Source organism: Aythya marila (genome assembly GCF_965140915.1).
Source record: "Aythya marila genome assembly, chromosome: 6".
Classification (NCBI taxonomy): Eukaryota; Metazoa; Chordata; class Aves; order Anseriformes; family Anatidae; genus Aythya; species Aythya marila.
Window position 1 is genome coordinate 21,966,979 of NC_139047.1, and position 22,113 is coordinate 21,989,091.

General features: G+C 35.0%; 1 protein-coding gene across 1 annotated transcript in view; it reads left to right on the forward strand.

The window, feature by feature from the left end:
• The window catches only part of FAP (fibroblast activation protein alpha), a 37,743-nt gene extending 19,625 nt beyond the window's left edge, over positions 1–18,118 (forward strand). Inside the window, exons 13-26 of the mRNA XM_082764061.1 lie at positions 225–329; positions 415–485; positions 1,133–1,186; positions 1,548–1,672; positions 2,949–2,996; positions 3,983–4,081; positions 4,834–4,903; positions 6,024–6,218; positions 8,241–8,295; positions 10,406–10,505; positions 14,563–14,627; positions 15,468–15,540; positions 15,804–15,877; positions 17,707–18,118. Of these exons, the coding sequence (XP_082620187.1) occupies positions 225–329; positions 415–485; positions 1,133–1,186; positions 1,548–1,672; positions 2,949–2,996; positions 3,983–4,081; positions 4,834–4,903; positions 6,024–6,218; positions 8,241–8,295; positions 10,406–10,505; positions 14,563–14,627; positions 15,468–15,540; positions 15,804–15,877; positions 17,707–17,808 (1,236 nt within the window). The 3' untranslated portion in view covers positions 17,809–18,118. The remainder of the gene's footprint in view (positions 1–224; positions 330–414; positions 486–1,132; positions 1,187–1,547; positions 1,673–2,948; positions 2,997–3,982; positions 4,082–4,833; positions 4,904–6,023; positions 6,219–8,240; positions 8,296–10,405; positions 10,506–14,562; positions 14,628–15,467; positions 15,541–15,803; positions 15,878–17,706) is intronic.
• Positions 18,119–22,113: the final 3,995 nt, after the last annotated feature.

A 22,113-nucleotide genomic window follows, 5' to 3' on the forward strand; every position in this document is an offset into this window, starting at 1 on the left:
AAGTACATATCATACAGAATATGCAAAATATTCTAGTTATAAGTAAAGAGCTTGTATTTGTGTGGTATTTCAGGTATCTATATTATCAATTTAAGAAATCTGACATGATATAGTGTAAATTGAATGTAACCATTGAAAGAGAGTCTTAGTTTAATATGTAGACTATAACCTGCTAAACAGTTTGGACTTTCTTTTGTCTCACCTACCATGTTTCTTTGTTCCAGTTCTTTGTATCTACACCATATTTTACATCAGACAGCAGTTCATACTACAAAATTTTTAGTGACAAAAATGGTTATAAGCATATTCATTACATCAATGGCTCTGTGGTAAGTCAAGCAAAGTGGTCTAGTTTACTGTGAATTTTTGAAATAATTCTGCTATATTCAGTAATTTATATATCTTGTTTTGCAGGAGAATGCAATCCAAATTACTAGTGGAGAATGGGAAGCAATATACATTTTCAGAGTAACAAATGATGCAATGTAAGTATCACACAGAAGAGTATAGGTTGTGAGTATTGTCAGTACATGTAAGAGTAATACTTAATCATTTGACACACAGCAGCCATTTGTCAACTCATTAAGTTATAACTAGCTAGTTACAATGTATCTCGTAACTGAATGCATCCACAACAAATTTGTATGCTCAATTTTGCAAACTTCTTTTACTTGTGGGAGATTCTTCGTAATTGCCCTCGTTTTTTTTGGTTATTGTCATCGGTCTTAGACGGTCATCATCAGTCTTAGATGGTCTTTTCTAGGGATATGTAAATTTAAGTATGTGGTTATCCCACATACAACTAGAAATTATTTTTATTTTGTTGAATATGAGCTGCGGTTTCTCATTCAGGTTACTATATATATAGATACATAATTGGAAGAGAGATTGAGTGATTAGCTCTTGCGAATTAAGATGGAACTCTTATTTATATGGTGTATTTGTCATCTAATGAGAGTCTGAGCAAAGATTTATTAAGATGAAAGGCATGTAAGCTTAACTCATTCTCCCATCTTATGCAGAAATCTCAAAAAGCATAAGTTAACTTCCAAGATATCTTTCTGTCTTGATGCTGGTTCATAGTTCATCAGTTTATGGATTATTTACAAATTGTATACGAATTAATTTACAGTTTCTACTCAAGTAATGAATTTGAAGGCTATCCAGGAAGAAGAAATATTTACAAGTAAGTGCTATCAACGTTATCTTAATGATAATAGGTTAATAGGCAATGGGTGTGGATTTGTCAACAAAATAATTAATTTCCAAATAATTTAATTTCCAAATAATTTATTTAATTCCATTAAGTGTAATTTCATGAGCTATTCTAACTAAAACTTTACTTCACATTATATCTGGGAATTGAGGACAAGAACTATCTAAAGGGTTAATAAACTGTTAGGAAAAATATGCTAAAAAGGGAAAACATCTATTTTTAAAAGGAACTGTTTTGAAAGTAGAATGCCTGTGTTCCAGAACATGAAGCAGACTCATCTGATGTCAGTTGTAGCAAAATAAATAATTGCTTTATTTTATTTTTCCCCTAGACTCAGTATTGGAAGTAAACCTATCAGAAAACTGTGTATTACTTGTAATTTAAGGAAAGAGAGATGCCAATATTATACAGCAAGGTTCAGTGAACGTTCTAAGTATTATGCGTTGATCTGTTATGGTATGTATAGCATGTAAACAAACAAATAACCAGTTGTTCTGTTGGACATATCAGAAGCATAGATAATATTATCACAGCATACATAATAAATTACCACAAATGATGGCTAGATGAATCATATAAATTTCACTGTAATCAGAAGAGATTTCCACATACTTTTTCATGTCCTAAAATCTTGGAAAAATGCTTCAAGAATATAAATATTTTCACACTTTTTTTTTTTTTTACCACCCTCCCCCCCAAAAAAATGCTTTTTAGAGTTAAAAACAAAATTTTGAAAGTCCTTCATGACACAAAACAAATATTAAGCTGACTCAACAAAGTCATTCTTGCAGCAGCAAGAGCAGGATTTTGTGAGAGATGCTGATTTCCATAGAACATGATCAAAGTTAGCTATGAGAATTCACTACGGTGAATTCTCAAATGGAAACAATTAAAACTTAGGTCAGCCTCAAAATGTTGAATATTTACTACCTGAGAAAAAATCTTAATAACATCTTTTTTTAAAAAAATAAAAATTAAAGATTTAAAAGACTTTTTAAAATTTTGCTTTAAAAAAACTTTTAAATCTTTAAAAATCTTTAATAACAGAACTAAGAAAAATTTATCAAGATGTATGATTAGTGAAACCGCTTATAACACAGAAGTATGAGTGATGAGTTCATCCATTACTGTTATCAAAGAACAGTTAAGAAACAGTGTTCCCTAAAAAAGGGAAAAAAGCTGTCCAAAGTTTTCCTTTTGCGTACTTCATATAAAGCTTACTGTTCTTCTGCACTGAATCATCAGCTGAACAGTTCTTTGGTCCTCTGTTAAGCAGAGGACCAAATGTAGCTAATAACAACACCTTTCAATCATTCTTGTACAAAATAGTCAGTAAGGTCATCACCATATGAAAGCCAGTCACCTTCACAAATACAATTTGACATGTTCTCAGAAGAATGTTTCACATTGTTAGTTCTGCATTCACCTTATGTAATCACATCTAAGGTATTAACTAGATGTCACTTCTCTAAGGAGGAAGAGTTGGCTGATATGTTACTTCTATTATGTTTGTTAAATTATGTAGGTATATATGCAAGTCTACATACATACAGTACCTTATGTATTTTGTACAGCAGGGTCTAGTGGGTTTTGCAGCAGAGAAGATTCAGAATGGTAGAAGGTTGCATTCAACTCTTTAATTCCTGTCAGTTCCAATAGTAATGTAATCTACACTTTACCACCAAATTCTGGCTTCAAACTGTAAACAACCTTCTTTTCATTCTTATGACAGGTCCTGGGATTCCTATTTCCACTCTTTTTGAGAACCAGGGTGATAGAGGTACTGAAAATATCCTGCCTGTTTCTGGATGCTTGTTTTCTCATTTATCTTCACTATGCAGATCCCCTAATGCAATATTTAGGATTGTGAATAATAATAATAAATATCCTGAAGTCTATAAATGTTCTGTTTCATCTGGAAAATTAAGCTGAAAGTACAGCTTTTTTTTTTTTTTTTTTTATGTACAATATTCTTAATCCACCAATACTCTTGGAAAAATGCATATGCAAACAATACCCAGTGAATTCATAATATATAGCTCTGTGGTCTATGCTGGAAAATAACTAAATTATAAATAGTGATTTTAAAATGATATAAAGTAAATTGGCTCCCAAGCAAGTATAAATATATATATGTATATGAAGCTGTCTAAGTTTGCAGCAATACATTAATAAGAACAGTTATACAGTATGTCTAGTGTCTTTATGGACATACACTATACAGTAGATAAGCCAAGGGTTTGCTTCATCCCCTTAAGAAATTGAGTTTTCCATGTTTGTCCAGAAACAAGGTAGTCACAAACATATATGGGCTTAACCATGCTGCCCAAGAGTCTCAGAAGTTAAACTTAAGATACTGTGGTAAGGAAGAGAGGAGACACAGAACTGGTTTTTGCATTGTGTGGTGAATTTTACATTTCCAGCTTCTGCCATATAAGAAAACTGGAGAAAGTTATTTGCAGGAGAAAGGAGTTTCCTCCTACCATCCAGAACTCTAACGCTCACAGGCAGTATGTGATGATTAGTGTTGCAAAATGTATATTCTATAATAATCTAAGGAATATTTGTGCATCATAATATCAGTGCCTTGCTTTTATTTAGCTATATGATCAAGACCAAATAGAACTGGCTGAGCTGATTTCATTACTCTGCTTATAATTTTTCACAGATTTCCTTACTGTTCTAATAAGATAAAATAAAGAAATCTCAATTAATGAAGAGGAATTAACAAATGAACTTAATAATTTGGGCGTTTCTTTTCTGTAGAGCTCAGAATATTAGAAGACAACTGGGAACTGCAGTCTTCTTTGCAAAAGATCAAACTGCCGAAAGAAGAAATTAACAAACTTGAAGTGGATGGTATAAGTAAGAATTACAGTTTTAATATACTTACTACTCATATTTTGCCTTCATTTTGTTGTAGTGACTATAGTCTTTCTGTAGATCAAACTTGTTAGCCTGCCACATTAGAAATCAGAGCCCTCATTTTGCCCTGTTTGACAGTGACTAATTTATCTTTGTCTCATGGTGTCTATCAGTAAAATAGTAGTTGAAACACACCTCTTCTTTGTGACACAATTAAAAAAATACTTTCATAATATTTGTAAAGTGTTTAAATATCACATAAAAGCACAGTATATGTTTTATAGTACAGTATGGTACTAATGAAATGTGAAACATGAACCACCATTAATGTGTTAAACATAATAGTGACTTGTATACACTGTTATTTTCCCTAGTGACTTTACAAACAATATTCCATAGTAGTGAATCAGTATAATGTTTTCAAAAACCCGTGTCTCAAAATCTTAACAACAGTTGTGTTCCTAATTGTGTTTTTCTAAACACCTAGAAAACTGCAAATCTATTTTGGTGAAGTAATAATTAAATACATAGCTTCATTAAAAAAAATAAAAATGGACACTTCAATTTTTCAAGTTTATTCTTAAACAGTTTAATACAAACAATTACTTCTGTGGTTCTGTGGTTCACAATTCATGTACTCTGTGCTGATTCTTTTTCTATTACTATTTCATTACTATTACATCAAACTATGGATTATGCTTGGAGGAATCTTTTTAACCATTAACAATGTAATTTTAATTTGTCTTTTCTAGCTTTGTGGTACAAAATGCTTCTGCCCCCACAATTTGATAGATCCAAGAAGTACCCACTACTCATTCAGGTGTATGTAACACTTCCTTTCTTTCAATTTCATTGTTTTGTCTGAAAGAATGTTTATTATAATTTAAGGAAACCTAGGATATTTGTAACATTTTATCAAGCAAAAGCAAAAAGCATTTTGGTTTTCTGTTTGTTCATTTAATATGTTTAAATATAAATATTAATATGTTTTCATATTGAGATAGAAATTTAAACATACATGTTTTCAATGTGAAATTATTAATTTCAGCTTTGTTAATATGTAAACTATGAGTCTGCTTAATTTTCTTATGAAAAACAAACAAACAAAAAAAACTAAGCCATGTATCCTAGTTTCTTTGAAAGTTTCCTTCTTTTTTGGAGCATTTGAGATGAATTGAATTTATTGCTGTCTGAAAAGGCAAGAAAAAATGCATTGGTGCAAAAAAAAAAAAAAGAGATGGAAAAGTAATGGGTGTGATAAACATTATATTGTCTTTTATTAACTAGTGATGATCCAAAATTCCAACAATGCTAAGTATGTTTAGTTGAAGTTTAGAGTAGAAGATGAAGTAATTCACGTCCTCAAGGTCAAATACGTAATTTGTATTAGGCATGTCTCCATATTGCTCAGCTATGTGGGGTGTGTTCAGCCCACAGCTCCCAGAGCATGTTATTCCCTACTGAATCAAAGAAGGTTTGGTGATGGCCAAAAAGCGTAAGGAGCTATACTTTTTTTTCCTGTTTTCTTTGTTAATGCATAGTATGTGTGGAGATCAAATGCCAAATAAATACAAACAAACAGAATTCAAAAGGGCTGTTACACCTCATTTCTGTACCCAAGGATTTTGGAGAGAATTAGAAATTGAGACTTTGAGCCATACCTCCTCCAAGAATTCCCCTTACGATGGATACCTGATGCTGTACTCCTTCGTCTGAGCTAAAACTAATGGTTTGCTTTAGGCATAAGACATTAAGGATTTAAGTGAATTTTAGATAGCAAAATCTCTCAAATATATGAAAACAGTAACGGGACTGCTTCTGCCTACTGAGATTTCTAAACCACAGCCATTCAGCAAAATATTTGTATAGAAAATGTGAGACATCTATAATCCAGTATCTATTTATACATCTGAGTTGAAAATGTGTAAATTTCCACCCTCAGGTATGGAGGACCTTGCAGTCAGAATGTAAAGGACACATTTAGCATTAGTTGGATAACCTATCTTGCAAGCAAAGAGGGAATTATTGTTGCCCTAGTGGATGGCAGAGGGACAGCGTATCGAGGTGACAAGATTTTGCATGCAGTATATCGAAGACTAGGAGTCTACGAAGTTGAGGACCAAATATCAGCAGTGAAGTAAGTAGAATATATCTCCATAACATTTTTGTATTTACACACCTACAAAAAGTAATGTGAAAAAAAAGAAAAAATATTAAATGTTCTCCTGAGCCTGTGTTCTGTAGAGCTGAGGGCTTCAGGAAATAAGACTAGGCTTAAGACTTGTAGAAATAAAATATTACTTGATGTCAGTGTGGTTTTATGTGGTGTGCTAAGTCCTTTTACTACTAAGTTCGCATTTGAACTTCAGCACTTCTATTTTGTAAGGGCATTATCAGAGGCCTCAGTCCTAGGCCTAAATAAATATGTGCATCAGTGGTGAGAGGTAAGCTAATGTATTTTCCATTATTATGAAGTTTTCCCTGAAGGGGAAACCTACCTCATAGGTAGTAACCATACTGATTAGCCAAAGATCCATATTGATGGACCATGGTGATTAGCTAAATATCAAATGTGGAGTATAAAACTGAATCCTGACGCTACCTTTTCAACAGTGTAGTTAATCATAAACTTGTTCTCTATGCTGTCTTAAAATAGTAATAAACAACAGGAAGTGATTGAGGTCCTTTAGTAGATCTCCTCTTCCCACACAAGTTGCACCTCTGCATCAAACACTTAAGGTATTCCAAGGAAAAACAAGTCCCTAAGCAGAAGTTTTGGGAAGGGGGAGAATGCTGAGGGTTTGTAAAGAAAGTCTGTCTGTTAAGCTTACAGATGCAGTAGCACTACTAAAGTGAGCGTTTAATGAAGTGTTAGTTTGAACTCCACAGAAATGAATGCAAAGCAGGATTAAAAAATCTAGTCTAGGTTTTGATCTTGAATCGCTACTATCAGAGCATGGATAGACTTTCGAGTGCAATATCCTTTCCCTCAGTAATGGACCTGATTCTGAGAAGAAAACGTAGAAAATGGATGTACAAGTCAAGGTTCACACAACCTTCTCTGCTTGCTTGTGAATGGTGTTTGTATTTACAAGTGTGTGTGAGGAGGGGATCTGTTCCTTCCCGTTACTGCTTTGTGATAATTCATTTCCACCTCAATGATATAAACACACCATTATCTTTTTCAGTGATAAACAAAACAGCATATCTGTGTATCATGTCAGGTTTTTCAATATAATCTATTATTTTCTTTCCTGAAACTCTTAGCAGCAACATGCTTTAAAATATCACAGGACAGAGAAGTGTTTTTTTTTATTACTCTGAATCATCATTCAAACATAAAATGCTGGAGACAGAGGGAGTCTAAACTGATTCTGCAGTTGCAGAATTTGCTGAGATGGGCTGTGAAGAAATGACCTCAGACTTCACACTTCCCAATTTTCTGTCAGCACCTAGACTAAATTTTTATTCAGTTAAATGCATTGCATTCCATCTTACTGATCTAACACATGGTTTAAAATGAATGATTTTTAGAAACAATCATATACTCTAGTGGGAAACCTTGGAGGAGCTTTTACTGTAGGAGGAACCCCATGGGTTAAGACAGTAATTTTACAAATCTGAATCATTTTTTGGCTTATCTAACTTTGTCCCACCCATATTGTATTGGACATTTTAAGTATTGTCTGTCATTTGTGGTTGCCTTTGTAAAATAATGCTATCAGCTGCTTATATATTTTCTGGGATGTATCTGAAGATATTTTATCTCTTGCTCTTGAACCAATGTTGTCTTTTGCTTATGTATGACGTTTAAGTTAAAGAGAGGGTCTGGACAGTGTACCAAGGTGAATATTAAGTATAAGAAAAAACAACTTCTTTTACATGAAGCTAGTTGTTCCTCTGGAACAAAAATTATTAAGAAAGTGTTAATTTCAGCAATGTTTATTCTTTAAAGAAAAAATCTTAATTTCCTCTGAATGTCTTTGAGTTGAATAACTGATGCTTTGTAGAAATCTGACATGCTACACTGATTGTCAGTTTGATCAAATTGCTGTGATGTTTCGAAAAAAGTGAAAAATTTTTTTTTGCTAATTGGCTAAAATACTAGTAATCTTGGTTTGCAATAATGCATTCATTTCTGTGATTTTCTTTTCCACAGGAAATTTATAGAAATGGGTTTTATTGATGAGAAACGAATAGCAATATGGGGCTGGGTGAGTGGTTCATCTTTTTTATATCTATCTTTAAATAATCCTGTAGTATAATTTTATATAATTCTTCCTTTTTCTGTCCTAAATCTCTATAAAGAGATTGGCTGAAGACAACTTCAGGGATAGCATAAATGCTGCACAGCCCCTTTATAAAGATTTTTAAGATGTTCAAGCTATCTGACTCAATTGTTTTTCTTCGTCATGAATGACTAGATTAAGAATGCAATATCCAGAAAGAATTTTTCTTCCTTTCTTTCTTTTTCTTTTTCTTTCTCTCCTTCCTTCCTCCCTTCTGTCTTTCTTTTTCATTGCTGTTGTTTGTTTGTTTTCCTTGGCCCAGTTTCATTGTAAGAGGCTTGCCCAGAAGCACTGGGCAACTGTAATTGTAGGAGTTGCCTGATTTTAGACAACGCGTGAGCAGGGTTGCTAAAATCTTTCAATTAATCTAATATTTAAATTACCGTGGCCAGACACAGCTATAACTAGGATAAAATGTGCTGTCATAAGGTGAAATTAAAGTGACATCAATCATGTTAAGACCACGTGAAAATACAATTTTTTTAATCGCATTATATTGTATTTAACTACAGTATTTCTGGAACCAATTAAGTGTGATTTCACACATCTAAAGCATTGTATTCCAGTAGCAGATATATTATTTAAATAACAGCACTATTGCCAAATCTGTCAATCTTTTTTTTTTTTTTGTCTTTTTTTTTTTCATTTATTATTACCATTTCCTGATCCATATCCTTTGAATAGAGTTGGAAGCTGTATCCTTATTTATAGCCTGCAGTTTGATAGGTATGCATGAACTCATCATACTTTCAGACTCACCAAACTCTTTTGGATGGTAAAAGTTCTTAAATGACCACTAAGGCAATTCAGGTTTTGAACTCCACCTCTCCAACTCTTACAGTACATAGATTTACCTGCCTGATCTTAATCCTTTACTCTGTAGCCTTGTGGACTGCTTTTTTTAAAGATCAAATGAAGCAAGCAAATGCTCTTGAAAGGTTTTATGAGTTACCATTTCCTTAAGCATATCCATCACTGTAGTTTCAAGCATGACTCTCGACAGTAGAGAGGGACTAACTTACTTCTCTACAAATTAACTAACTAACTAAATAATGATCTGTGCATACTGCCCTTCATCATTAATACACTATTGATAAGATTAATAATTTAAAAAATTCTGCATGACACACCCATCCCTCTATTCCAGAATAAACAGGAGCCCATTATTTCCCAAAACCTTATACAAGTATTTTCCAACCCCAGTTCCATATCCCATGTACAATCAAACAGAATGATTTTTATTACAATATCTTCTCCTTTCTCAGCTTCTAGCCCCAAATTGTTGCATGTCTATTCTGATATCTAGGCTTACTTTGCCTAAATTCTATCTATGAACTTGTTCTTCGTTATTGGGTCCCAGTTTGAGGAATCGGGCCAGAAGAGCAGCCATCGGTAGAGACAAATTGCTCCAACTTCAAGTTCTTAAATATATGAGCCTGTTAGTATTGGGGATGGAGATGGTTCAATATAGCAAACATTCAAAAAAGCTAGATAGTTTGTTAAGGGTGGGAAAACCTATGACTCTTCTTGGAAGGGCACACTGACAGGATGAGAGGCAATGAACACAAGTTACCACAAGGAAAGTTTTGATTGGGTATTAGGAAAAAAAAATATATGACAACAGTTTTCAACATTGAAATATGTTGACTAGAAAGGCTGTGGAATTTGGATGTGCCTCTGATTGACCTCATTTAATTTTGAAGTTAACCCTGTTTTGAGATAGTTTGCACTGATTAGATTACCTTGAATGACACTGCCAACTTAATTTTTTTATGATTCTAAATGCTAACAAGAGCAATATCCTGTGATAAGTGCTGAAGAAATAGTAAGATAATAAGTGATTCAATAAAGCCGTCTAATCTCTGTCACAAGAAATCACATCAGATCTATTTGAAATCAAAAAAAAAAAAAAAATCTTTGTCCTCCATGCATTCAAAGCAAACTCTTTACTTTGGAATCAGTTTATATGAGTTTGATTTGGAAAACAAAATGATATTTCACCAATAATTTTAAACACTCAGTGATTTCTTCCTAGTCCTATGGTGGATACGTAACTTCTCTGGCACTTGGATCTGGCAGTGGAGTATTTAAATGTGGAATGGCTGTGGCTCCTGTTTCCAGCTGGGAATATTACGGTATGGAAAATTGTCATAAACACTGACTTGGAAAGAGAGGTAGCATTTAATGACTTTCTAAATTAAATCATTGCAAGAGAATGTCAATACAAAACTAGACATAAAACTTTTAAGACCTTAAGTTTAATATTTTCTGTGCTGAAAATAACTGATTGGAACTGTCAGTTTGGAACGGATTTTGCTACATAGAAGGTATGCACAGACAATTCTATATGCACATCTGTAACAATCTGTTTGATTGTATCAAGTTTGATTGTTGTTGATTGTATCAAGTCCTCTTGATAAACACTATATTCAGGAATTATCTCCCTAAAAAAAATCTTGTTAAAACTGAATTCAGAAACAGCTGAAATGTTTTTCTGCCCATAATGTAATCACAGTGCACTTCGACTTCAGTTACTGCAGATGGCCTCTGTCAGGAATCAGTATCTCTGATGACTGCAAAGTTGTTTTCCAAAAGCAGTGGAAAATAGAGGGACTCAGTTCTGTCTGATATTTTTTATTTTTAAATATTTTGCCTTTAGATGTTTCTCAACCACACCTCCAGTGTTGTCGTGTTACGAGACATATTTTTCTTTATTGACTAAGACTCCAAACTGTTTTGAGGAAACAACTCTGAGAGTGTACTCCCAGGGCCTTGCTGTGTGAATAAAGCAGGCACATACGCACTTACTTGCAGACCTGTTAAGCTTTTGGCATGGTGTAAAGGAACCTTAGTGTAAAAAAGAATCCTGCCATGCATGTTTTCAATGAGCAAAATGTAACACTTTGAACACATTTACTTAGCATATGGTCGTTGCTAAGAAGTCTTGGTTATAAGAAATTTTTTTGGTTAAATGGGAAGGATTGCTTCCCTGACTGCTAGCACAGACATTCCTTGTATTTATGGTGTTTTGCAAACAAAGGGAAAAACATTTGTATGACACAGGAAGCATAATCTTCATGTTTTCACTGGCATGAACATTTTTGAAGGCATTTTCACTCATGATCACAAAATTATTTCCAGAATGCAGGCATAAAGCACTATTTTGCAAAAGTCCTTCAATAAGGGAAGAATTATAAACATTTGTTTGGGCATTAAAAATTGTATGAAGTTTTAAGTAAAAGCAGATTAGACCCACACCATTGCAATCTTTACTTTAGCTTATTTTTCAAAAGAGCATTAAAAAATCTTGCTAAAAGCACATTGTAAAATCCAGACAGGCAAATGTACCTCCCCAAAGGAAGGAAGGAAGGAAGCATAACAAAGTAATGAGTCATGAGTTCTGGCAAACAGATCAAGTTAATATTAGGGTGAACTGTGTTAGGGGCAAAACTACAGGATGCTACATATTTGAGACTTCAAGCAGGGTCAGTATGTTAGAGGATGTACTGGTCCCTAGAGCTTCTAAGTTTTGTCCTGCCCTCTTTTATATGCACAGATCAGAGTTTGCAGCATAATCTTTTCTCTGAAATCCTCCCACTCACCTCCATTTTCTGTCAGAGTTAATATAGCAGCTGAACAGTTATAAGGAAAGTTGCATTCAGGGACAATGTATAGTTAAAATCATTAAATATGTGACTCTTTTATTAAAATTCTCAATCTCCTTTTTCTTCCTCAGTAATTGACAAGCTGAATCTTCCACTTAGTCATTATAATGCAGTTCTTGCTGACCTCAGTGGACTTGTTGTAGCTATACTGGTAGAAGAGAGTGGAGAATTTGGCTCAAAATACTGTAGAAATGCCAGCCATTCAAAGAGTTTATTTTATTGAAAACTCAAGCCCAATATGGTTGTTTGACACTGTGTTGACAACAGATATTGCACATTTTCTGTTTTCATTGAATGATAAAGAATTTTGATAAAAGATAGACTACTTAGATTTTTCTGTATTTAGTTTATTACAAATTATCTTAAGGAGCCTTACCTGGCTGATCTGGGAGACACAGTACACATCTTTAGCACTTGGTGGTAACATATATAAAGGATACATAATAAACCATGGGAAAGTGGCTATATTGAGTCATTTTCCATCCCTGGGGGAACTCTCATTTCTACTTTTTCTCAAAAATATTCTAATGCAGTGTATGAAACTGGACAACAAGGTACAGGCCTGGCAGGTAGGGGGAAAGCAGTGAATATTGTCTATCTGGACTTCAGTAAGACTTTTGACACTGACTCCCACAAATCCTCAAATACAAACTGTTAATGTATGGGCTGACTGAACAGACAGTGAGGTGGATTGAAAACTGGTTGAGCAGCTGAGCCCAGGGTGGGGTGATCAGTGGCACAAAATCTAGTTGGAGGCCAGTAACTAGTGGCTTGGGAGGAGTGGATGTTAAACTATAGTGTGATGCTGCAAGCCAGAGGGACCTCAACAGGCTAGAAAATGGGCTGACAGGAACCTCATGACATTCAACAAGCAGAAATGCAAAGTCCTGCTCCTGGGCAGGAACAACCCCAGGTACCAATATTTGCTGGTGGCCACCCAGCTGGAAAGCAGTTTTGCAGAAAACAACCTGAAGGGCCTTGTGGGCACCAAGTTGAACATGAGACAGCAATGTGTCATTGATGCAGAGAAGGCTAATAGTATCCTGGGCTTCATAGGCAAAGTATTGCCAACAGGTCAAAGGAGGTGATCCTTCCCCTCTATTCAGCAGTGGTGAGGCCACACCTGGACTGCCATGTCAAGTTCTGAGCTCTTTAGTACAAGAGAGACATGGAGAGGCTGGCGATTGCCCAACAAAGGACCACGAAAATGATTAAGGGACTAGATCATCTGGATCATCTCCCCTGTGCGAAAAGGCTGAGACATATGGGACTGTTTAACCTCAAAAAGAGAAGCCTCAGGGGGGATGTTATCAATGCCTATAAACACATCAAGGAAATGGGCACAAACTCACTTAGAGGATGTCCTGTCAACATCAGAAAACACTACTGCATGGGGAAGGTACTGGCACAGGTTGACACAAAGAGGTTGTGGAGTCTCCCACCTTGGAGGTATTCAAAAGCTGTGTGGACATGGTCAACATGGTCCTAGGTAGTTAGTTCTAGAGAATCCTGCATTGGTCCTGGTTGGACCAGATGACTTCCAGATTTCCCTTCCAACATCAACTAGTCTATGATTCTGTAGACAATCTCAATTCCTTACTGACTATGATGGCCATCACCTCTAAATATGGGCGGGAAAGATGCCAGCTTTTCTTCATCAGAAAGCTCTGACTCCATTAAATAAATAAAATTCCTGTAATACTGCAGCTTGACCGCTCAATATGTGCTGGTTACTCTTTCAAGGAAAAGTCATAAAGAAAGTAATGCTCTTGTAGTGACAGCTGCTGCATCAATTTTCCACAGATTTTCATAACTACTGTTAGTTAAATTACAAACATGCGGGCAGTTTAAAGATAACTGAAACCTAACGTTTTCTTGGTGTTAGATATCATTCAGTTATTCATGCTTGTGTTTTTTCAAATCCGTTAATAGTCTTTGTTATCGTTAGAGAAAGGAACTGGACAGATACCTGAAAATCAATTGCAAGTTTTTAAGTGCAAGCCTATATCATTTCCTGCTCCCCCATAATTGTTGCTTATATTCATTCAATGGGATAAGGGCAATGTTTTTTCCATATTAACTATATATACTCATACACATCCCAGGCTGGAATTCTGCTCTGTATTTTCTTTTTAAGATGTCAACAGTAGTGTATGTTGTCTTTCTACCACACACATTTATTGGCTCATTCAACTGACTTCTGGAGTTCAAACCAGTAGCATAAAGCAGTATCAGTTAATTACCTTTATCCACAAAATGTTAACTCCATAGATAAGTATTGAATCACTATTTCTACAAGGACTGTTTGGAGAACATGTATTAATTAACTTATGTATTAAATTATATTTTAATAATTTTATATTTTATTAATTAATTATAATGTATTAATTAACCATATTTTTAGTATGTTTAGATTTGGTGTATTTTAAGGAAACCAAGCGGAACAGATATAGTTAAACAGTCGATTTTCTATGTATCACTGGAGGCATAAAAATATCTTTAGCTTTTTTCTTCTTTAATATCACAGCATCTATCTACACAGAACGATTTATGGGTCTTCCTGTAGAGTCCGATAATCTTGAGCACTACAAGGTGAGAATTCTCTTTCTCTGTTCATTTGCCTTAAACCTGAGTCACACTTCCAGGGACAACCAGAATAATAAAGAAATAAAATGACCAGCCAGCTCTCTTAGTGGCAGCCCTGTAACAGCTAAAGCTGCTGCTGTGAAATTCATATCTCTGTAGTTCCTCATGGTTTTGTATTTATCAGCTGTAAATATAATAAACTGTAGGATCTTTATTTTCTCATTGATTTGACAGTGCAAATCATTAATTCAGGAAAGAACTTATATGAGAGAGGTTAAGATGGTTTGTACCCTTAACTATGGTATGCAAGCTGCTTCATTCAAATTTAGCTGTCTGATAATAATATCTATATAGTGAACAGTCAGAACCTCCCCTACCTGGAACAGATTGCATTTCTGATTTTCTTCACATTGATAGGAAATCTGTAACTTTGTCTAGCAGCGCACATACCAGCTCTGAATACAGACAGGCCTGAATTAAGCCCAAATAATTTAACCCAAAACCCAATAAAGGCTTTTGTATCAATACCTATTCTCCATCCTAACCCCGACTGCAGAAATGCTCAACACCAAACAGCTCTGGTAGAGCTGTCTAGGTAGCTAGGAATTGCAGAGTTCAGAGAATGCCACATGGTAGCTACTATGCTTTTTGTGAAGTGGTCATAAATGTATATAGTTTCTATATACATATAGTAATCTATCTCAGATTGAGATGAAGTCACTGCTGTCATTATTATGCCAGTCCAACTGTTTGATTGTGGTTACACTGGTTAATGGAAGCCTTTCAGCTCTGTGATTGAGTGGTTTAAATTGAAGCTGCTGAACTGTTCACTTTTCCTCTCAACAGAATTCAACTGTGATGGCAAGAGCAAAGAATTTCCAAAACGTGGAGTATCTCCTCATCCATGGAACAGCAGATGGTGAGGTTTGCAAATGGTAGTACAAATACAGAGCCAGAATCACTTTGTTTGAAAAACATTAAGCATTTTTCTGTGTCTTAGATTAGGATGACTACTTAGATCTTTGTTAGATTTCAGTATGACATATTGTAAGGTGCTTAGTCATTCTTAGTCATGTCAACTGTATCACTCGATAATTACTGGACACAATTTAATGCACTAGAATTTTATGCTTTGTGGTATTTACATGTTTCAACAGCCAATCACTTTTTTTCCTTTTTCAGATAATGTACATTTCCAGAACTCAGCACAAATTGCAAAAGCTCTGGTTAACGCACAAGTGGATTTCCAGGCAATGGTAAATAACAGATTATTTTTCATTTTGAACAGTGTTTTATAGCTTTATCAATAAGCTGATATTATATTTGGTGACATTTTTAAGAACCCAGTTCAACAGAACATTCTTCAAAATCTAGCAATTGTTAGTGCATTTGTTACTCTTTATAAGTAATTCCTTCTTCAGAGTATTTTCCTGCTCTTTTTGTTTATTTGTTTTTCTTTCTCTCTTCCCTTTTGGATGCTAATGAAATTTCTCTCATAAAGAATAACTTAGAGGCTTTTAAAATGAGCCAGGGAGAAGAATGAGAATCCAGCCTTCTTATAAAAGCTGCTGATAGCTAGTAAAAGAGAAGAAGATGAAAAAGCTGGCTTCTGGGACCAAATCCATCAGTGCTGATGGATTCTCTTTACTTGGACATGCCTGCCACAGGCAGGAGGTGAAACATAGGGGAAAAAATGAAGTATCCAAATACTGTATCCAGGATGAGGGAAAAAAAAAAAAAAAAAGAGTTGTCTGCAAAATTTGCTTGGAGTAGTTGGAGTAGCAGGTTAGCAGGTGCAGGCAAACAGAGAAACACATAGACAAGAGGTTAGAAGATATAAGTGAGGAATGAACAGGTAAAAAGTAGCACTGAATTATATAGTAGCACTGAAGTATATGTTCAGCAATGCTTCTGCACCTTCTTTCTCCAGACTAATGGCAAACGGATCTGCCCGCTATCAAACATACTGGCCTTCTGCCACAGACCGCTTCCCAGGTCCATGAACTTTGGATCAGACAGAGGTCCCCCTGTACTTGAGATTTGTAGGACCTTTTGTGAATTCCCCATCTTCTAACTTCACTGATATTTAGCAAACCTGGTTTACTTCTCAAGTATCTGGGATTCTGTATGCAGTTGTAGTCATTCTTGTTCAGCTACAGTAACGTCTCAGTAGAGTTAGAAGGAAAATTGAGGAAACATCTTTGATTTACTTTATGAAAGCAGGACATTTTTAGTCTAGTGAAATAAGATCTGAAAATTCTATGATTGCTATGGAGGATAACTACAGAGAAAAAAAAAAGCTATTGAAGATAAAAAACAGTTTTAGCAGAAGAACAAATGTATATATAGTACTGACAAATACATTGAGGTCAAAAGTTAGAAGAATTTTCTGTTAAAACATCTAGCCTTTGGAATGAGCAGAAAAAGGGGGAGCATGGCAAAAAGCAACCTACTTTTAAGCTTCAGGTTAGTACATTCACTACAAAGGGATCAGACTTTACAACCCAAAGGTGTCTCTTACTCCTTAAATGAGAAGACTGAATGATTTTTGCTCTTCCTGTTTCTAATGACATGGAAAAGTCTCTAATAGCAAACCATCCTGCTGTAGTTAGGTGTTAACCATTATTTCTTAAGAAGTTAGCAAAATTCATATCTTATTTGCAGTAATCAGTCATAATGGTTGGGGTCCTGCTGTAATGCAGGGTGTGTTGAACAGAAATGCATAACATTTAGGTGAAAGCTGTTGCTGAGAGCCCAGTATTCCTATATTGCCAAGGCCTCGCAGCATGGCAGGGGCATTTGATCCCTAAAGGCATCTCTAAACTCTTTTGCCCAACTTGATACAACAGAATTGCCAGTATTGAGGCAGTAATGCTTACTCCTAGATTACAGAAAGTATAGAAACTTTGTTCTATATAGTAGAATCTGCTGAAAAGGAAAAAAAAAATAGCAGGTCCCTCTGTTTGTTTACTTGAGGCATGTACTTTCTTCTATATGGCAATGAAATGGTGGAATTGCTTAACTGTTACAGAATTGAAGAGATAACACAGGGGCTTTATGGATTTTTTTTTTCTTTCTTTTTCAGTGGTATACTGATGAGAACCATGGAATTCCAGGCCTTTCCAGCAAACACCTCTACACACATATGACCCATTTCCTCAAACAATGTTTTTCTTTGTCAGAATAGATGAGCTCTTCAGAGCATGCTAAGGCATCTGATACATCTCTGGGAGAATGCAATGATAACAGTGCCTGGGTTATGTAGTTTTTAGGTGGATTGATAGCAGGAACTCTGAAGTTAAAAACTTGATGTTTACATCCATTTTTTATATTGTATATTAGCAGATGTTGTGCTAATACATGTTTTGGCACATTTAACACCTGTTGGATAAAAAAAAATAAAATCAGAATGTAACATGGTATGTGCATTTATTGCCATCTTGCTTAAACTACATTCTGCATTCCAAAGCTAGGTGGTCCATTGCGAAGGCATACTGCCAAATGAATACACTTGCGTTTATTAACTATAACTGTAAAATGGGCAAGGACAATGAAAGTCGTGCAAGTACCTAATTAACTTCTTAATAAGAACCAGTTTCTCAAAATACATTTATATTTCCAATTTATTGGAAAGAATCCAAGCAGGGATAGGAACACACAATATTTGAAGCTGAAGTATGGATAATTAGCCAGAATATTGAATGCTGTGTTCAAATTTTATTAAGCTCTTCCTTGAAACCCTGATTCTGCTAAACTCTGTTCAGGTTTAAATACGGAAGCTGGACATTCATGATAGCTATTTTATCTCAATGTTTTTTTCTGCCTGTGTTCAAATTATGTGAGCCACATTACCCTGCTTTTAATCTTCACCTTGGCATTCACATTAATTCTAATATTGTTCATCCCAGACTGAGGGGAAAAAATCAAAGGATTTTGCATGTTTGCTTTGCTTTGTTTCCAGTAAAAAAAATTTTTAGGGAGTCTTTTAAAAACTTTAGAAGCTAATAGTGATTGGAACACATGTATCCTTTTGATTAGTAATTAAATCAGTCCTGTCATAATATAAGAGTATGAACAAGATAACTGGCAGGAGATCCATTTTAGATTAAATGATTCTCTGGTCACATGTTTTAAAAATTCTGAGTTAGCCTACTGCATAAGAATTGTCATCTGTCTAATGTAGTATCTCATCTTTGCTATTAGCTAGTGAGGGTGCAAAATAACCTGAAAAAGATTGTGGAGTAGCCTTCACACAAAGAAAGCTTCTTCCTAACTCTTTGAGACTGGTTGCTGCTTGTTTGTGGAAGAGCAAGGCATTTAATTTGACCCTCTTGACAAAAAGATGGGGTTTAGCCAACATCATTAAAATGTAGAAATGATTTGCTATGTAACGGATTCTTTCATTTTGTTAATGGCAATATCAAATCTGATTTTCCGCACATGAGAACATTCCTCAGACATCTTTATGTAAATGTAGTTGCCAAGCTGTTTGTAATGGTTAAATTATACTTTGATGGGAACTCTTCAGAAAATACTCAATTAGTTCAGGTTTTTTTGGAAACACTGCCAATTATGTGACGTTAATGAGCTTTTTGTTGGTAATGTAATTAAAACTCAACTGCTATAATGGTTAAAGGAAAAAATTATAGCTTTAAGAAAGTTAATGTTAAGCAAATATAACATGAAGTGGGGCTAATTAGATGTTGATTACATGGTCCTATGTGCATTTGCTGTAAACAACAATAGTCTCAATAATGTGATTATTTTACAAATAAGGAATACAATTCAGTTGAAATTACTGAGATTTAACTCTCAGTTTGTAATATTGATACAACACTACAAAAACCATTGCAAATTTGCATCGAAAGAGAGGAAAATCAGGTTCTTGTAGCAGATGCTTAAAGGTTTTAGATTTCTGAATATGTCAGTGAGTATCCAGAGCAATTTTCAAAATGCATGGTGTCAATCTCACATTAATATCAATATATTAATTTATATTTAAGTTATATTTAAGTTTCTACACCTTTATACTTTATTTATACTTCTGGAAAATCCTGCAAGCCCTATAAATTTGACCAGATAAACCAACCCATTGTGGATACTACAAGTAATAAAATAATACAATGCACTGGTCACAGGTCTTTGTGACCAGTGCATTGTATTGGGTCACAGAAGATTGGGTAGTCAGAATCTTCTGGAAGCATTTGAGATAAGGGACGTTTCTGGAAAATGTGTCAAACAAAATAACAGAAGGTACCTCCTTCCCAAGGGATGTGTTAGCTGTTTCATCATTAATTTGCCCGTATGTCTATTTATTTCCTTAGGCAATCAGAGTACACATCTTCCAAACTGTCCAACATTTACTTTAGCTTGTAGGAAGCAGTTGTGGGGATAAACCATAAAAAAATCAGTGCATCATGCTGCTGTCATTTTTGCTTCCTTGTTTTTCATGTTGTTAATTTATTTGCTTTATACAGTGTTCTTGCCAAAGAATGGGAATATGTCTTCAGCAGAGTGTGACGTTTACACTGAGTTCCTGGAATAATATAGAACCTGAAAGCTTTTTGACTGAGCAACCATGTATTTTGATGACCTGGGAAAAAATGTCGTAGGATACTGTGAGTGCTTAAAAGAAAAAAAAAAAAAAAAAAAAAAAACTTACAAACATATGCAACATATGTCAAAGTAGCTGTCCTGTGCTAATAACAGGTAATGATGCAGTCATTCATTAGAAATGATGCAGGGCATTTCTAACCTACCATTACAGTATCAAACAATGATTGAGGTTGGAAGGGACCTCTTGTCCAATCCAAGATTATCTAGATGGCTCAAGCAGGGCCACTTAGAGCAGGTTGCCCAGGACCATGTCCAGACAGCTTTTGTATATCTCCAAGGAGGGAGACTTCACAACCTGTTTGGGCAATCTGTGCCAGTGCTCAGTCACTCACATAGTAAATAAGTTGTTCTAGACAGAACCTCCTGTTTTCAGTTTGTGCCCATTACTTCTTGTACTCTCACTTGTCATGACTGAAAACAGCCTGGCTCCGTCTTCTTTACACCCTTATTTCAGATAATTATGTACATTTTTCCTAGAAGAAAATGTTTCCTGTTCTGCATTGTTTTCTGTAATCACAATCCACTTATAACCATCACCAGATATTTTCAAGGACAGTTGTTTGCCCAGTTCCTTTTTAATACAACCTACAGTGTTTAATTACAGTTCTGCAAAAGGGCTTGTCTTGAATTAAGCTGAAGCTAACAAAGGGTTGGTTTTATATATGAATAAAAAGTATATGTGTATACTGCAAATATAGAATATGTTATGTAAAAGCCAATGCTGGAACACAGCATTGACTTTGAAATTAAGAAATGATAGCTTTTCACACGATTTTCCAAGCTGATGAAAGACAGTCCTCAAAGTATTGCCTTCTATCCTAGGACATTTTAGAGGATCCATTTTTCAGAAAATGCTGAGCACTTCCCTATTTTCTTTTCCCTTTTCAATAATATTCTCACACTCAAGATACCCAAAAATATCACTTCAGACAAAGAAACTTGGTGTTTGAGACTCTTATAAACAAGGTATACTAGCCTCTAAAGGTAGGGCATTGGTATTTCCTCTGAAAGAAAAAATAGCCACAGACAGAGCTGTTTACAATTCTCCACTATAGTGTTATATATACTCCAGTATAGTGTTTCCACTATAAATCCTGGTTAACTTTTACAAAATAACAGTAGGGGTGCAAAGCAAACCTGCATTTTCATCATTTACCTAATGTTGTGCGTATGCATGTATCAACGAACAATATCATGCTGTATGTATCAATGAACATATAGTGTTTCTCATGCCTCAAACATGGAACTACATTATTTGCTTCACTTGGGATTGCTACGTATGCAAAGAAGAAAAAGTTTGAAGAGAAAACATCGTTAATAGATCAAGTATAACTCCAGCCAGGCTCCAGAACATGGTTAGTGTCTCATTTTACTTAGATATCAAGTAAAATTCAGACTATATTCAATATTTTCCAGTTTGCCAGTCAGTTCTAATTACAAGGCACAGCTGTTTAGTACATTTCATAGTCATTTGAATGCTCTATATTTAATGTGAATAATTCATAGTATTTGCTAAGAGCATTTGGTATTACTTTCAATTATGAACATTGTCTTCTCAGAATGTAAAGTAACTAGTACATACTTGGCCGGCTCTTCTGCTTGCGCAAATTGATGCAGCTCCATTGATTTCAAGCGGAGCGATTCCAATTTATTGTCAGTAGACAGTATGGGATATTTGCATAGTTACAATAACTCTGTTTCCTGAGGTACAAACCCATAGATATCCATGGCAGTGAGCACGGAGTTGCATGCTGTGGTAAGGTGTGGAGACCCTAAACTCTTTTCGGAAAGCCACTCCTGCTCTTCAAAGTGTAGCCATGGAGTTGAACACTTATTGTACACATTTGTGTTATACATGTATACACACACGTGTGTG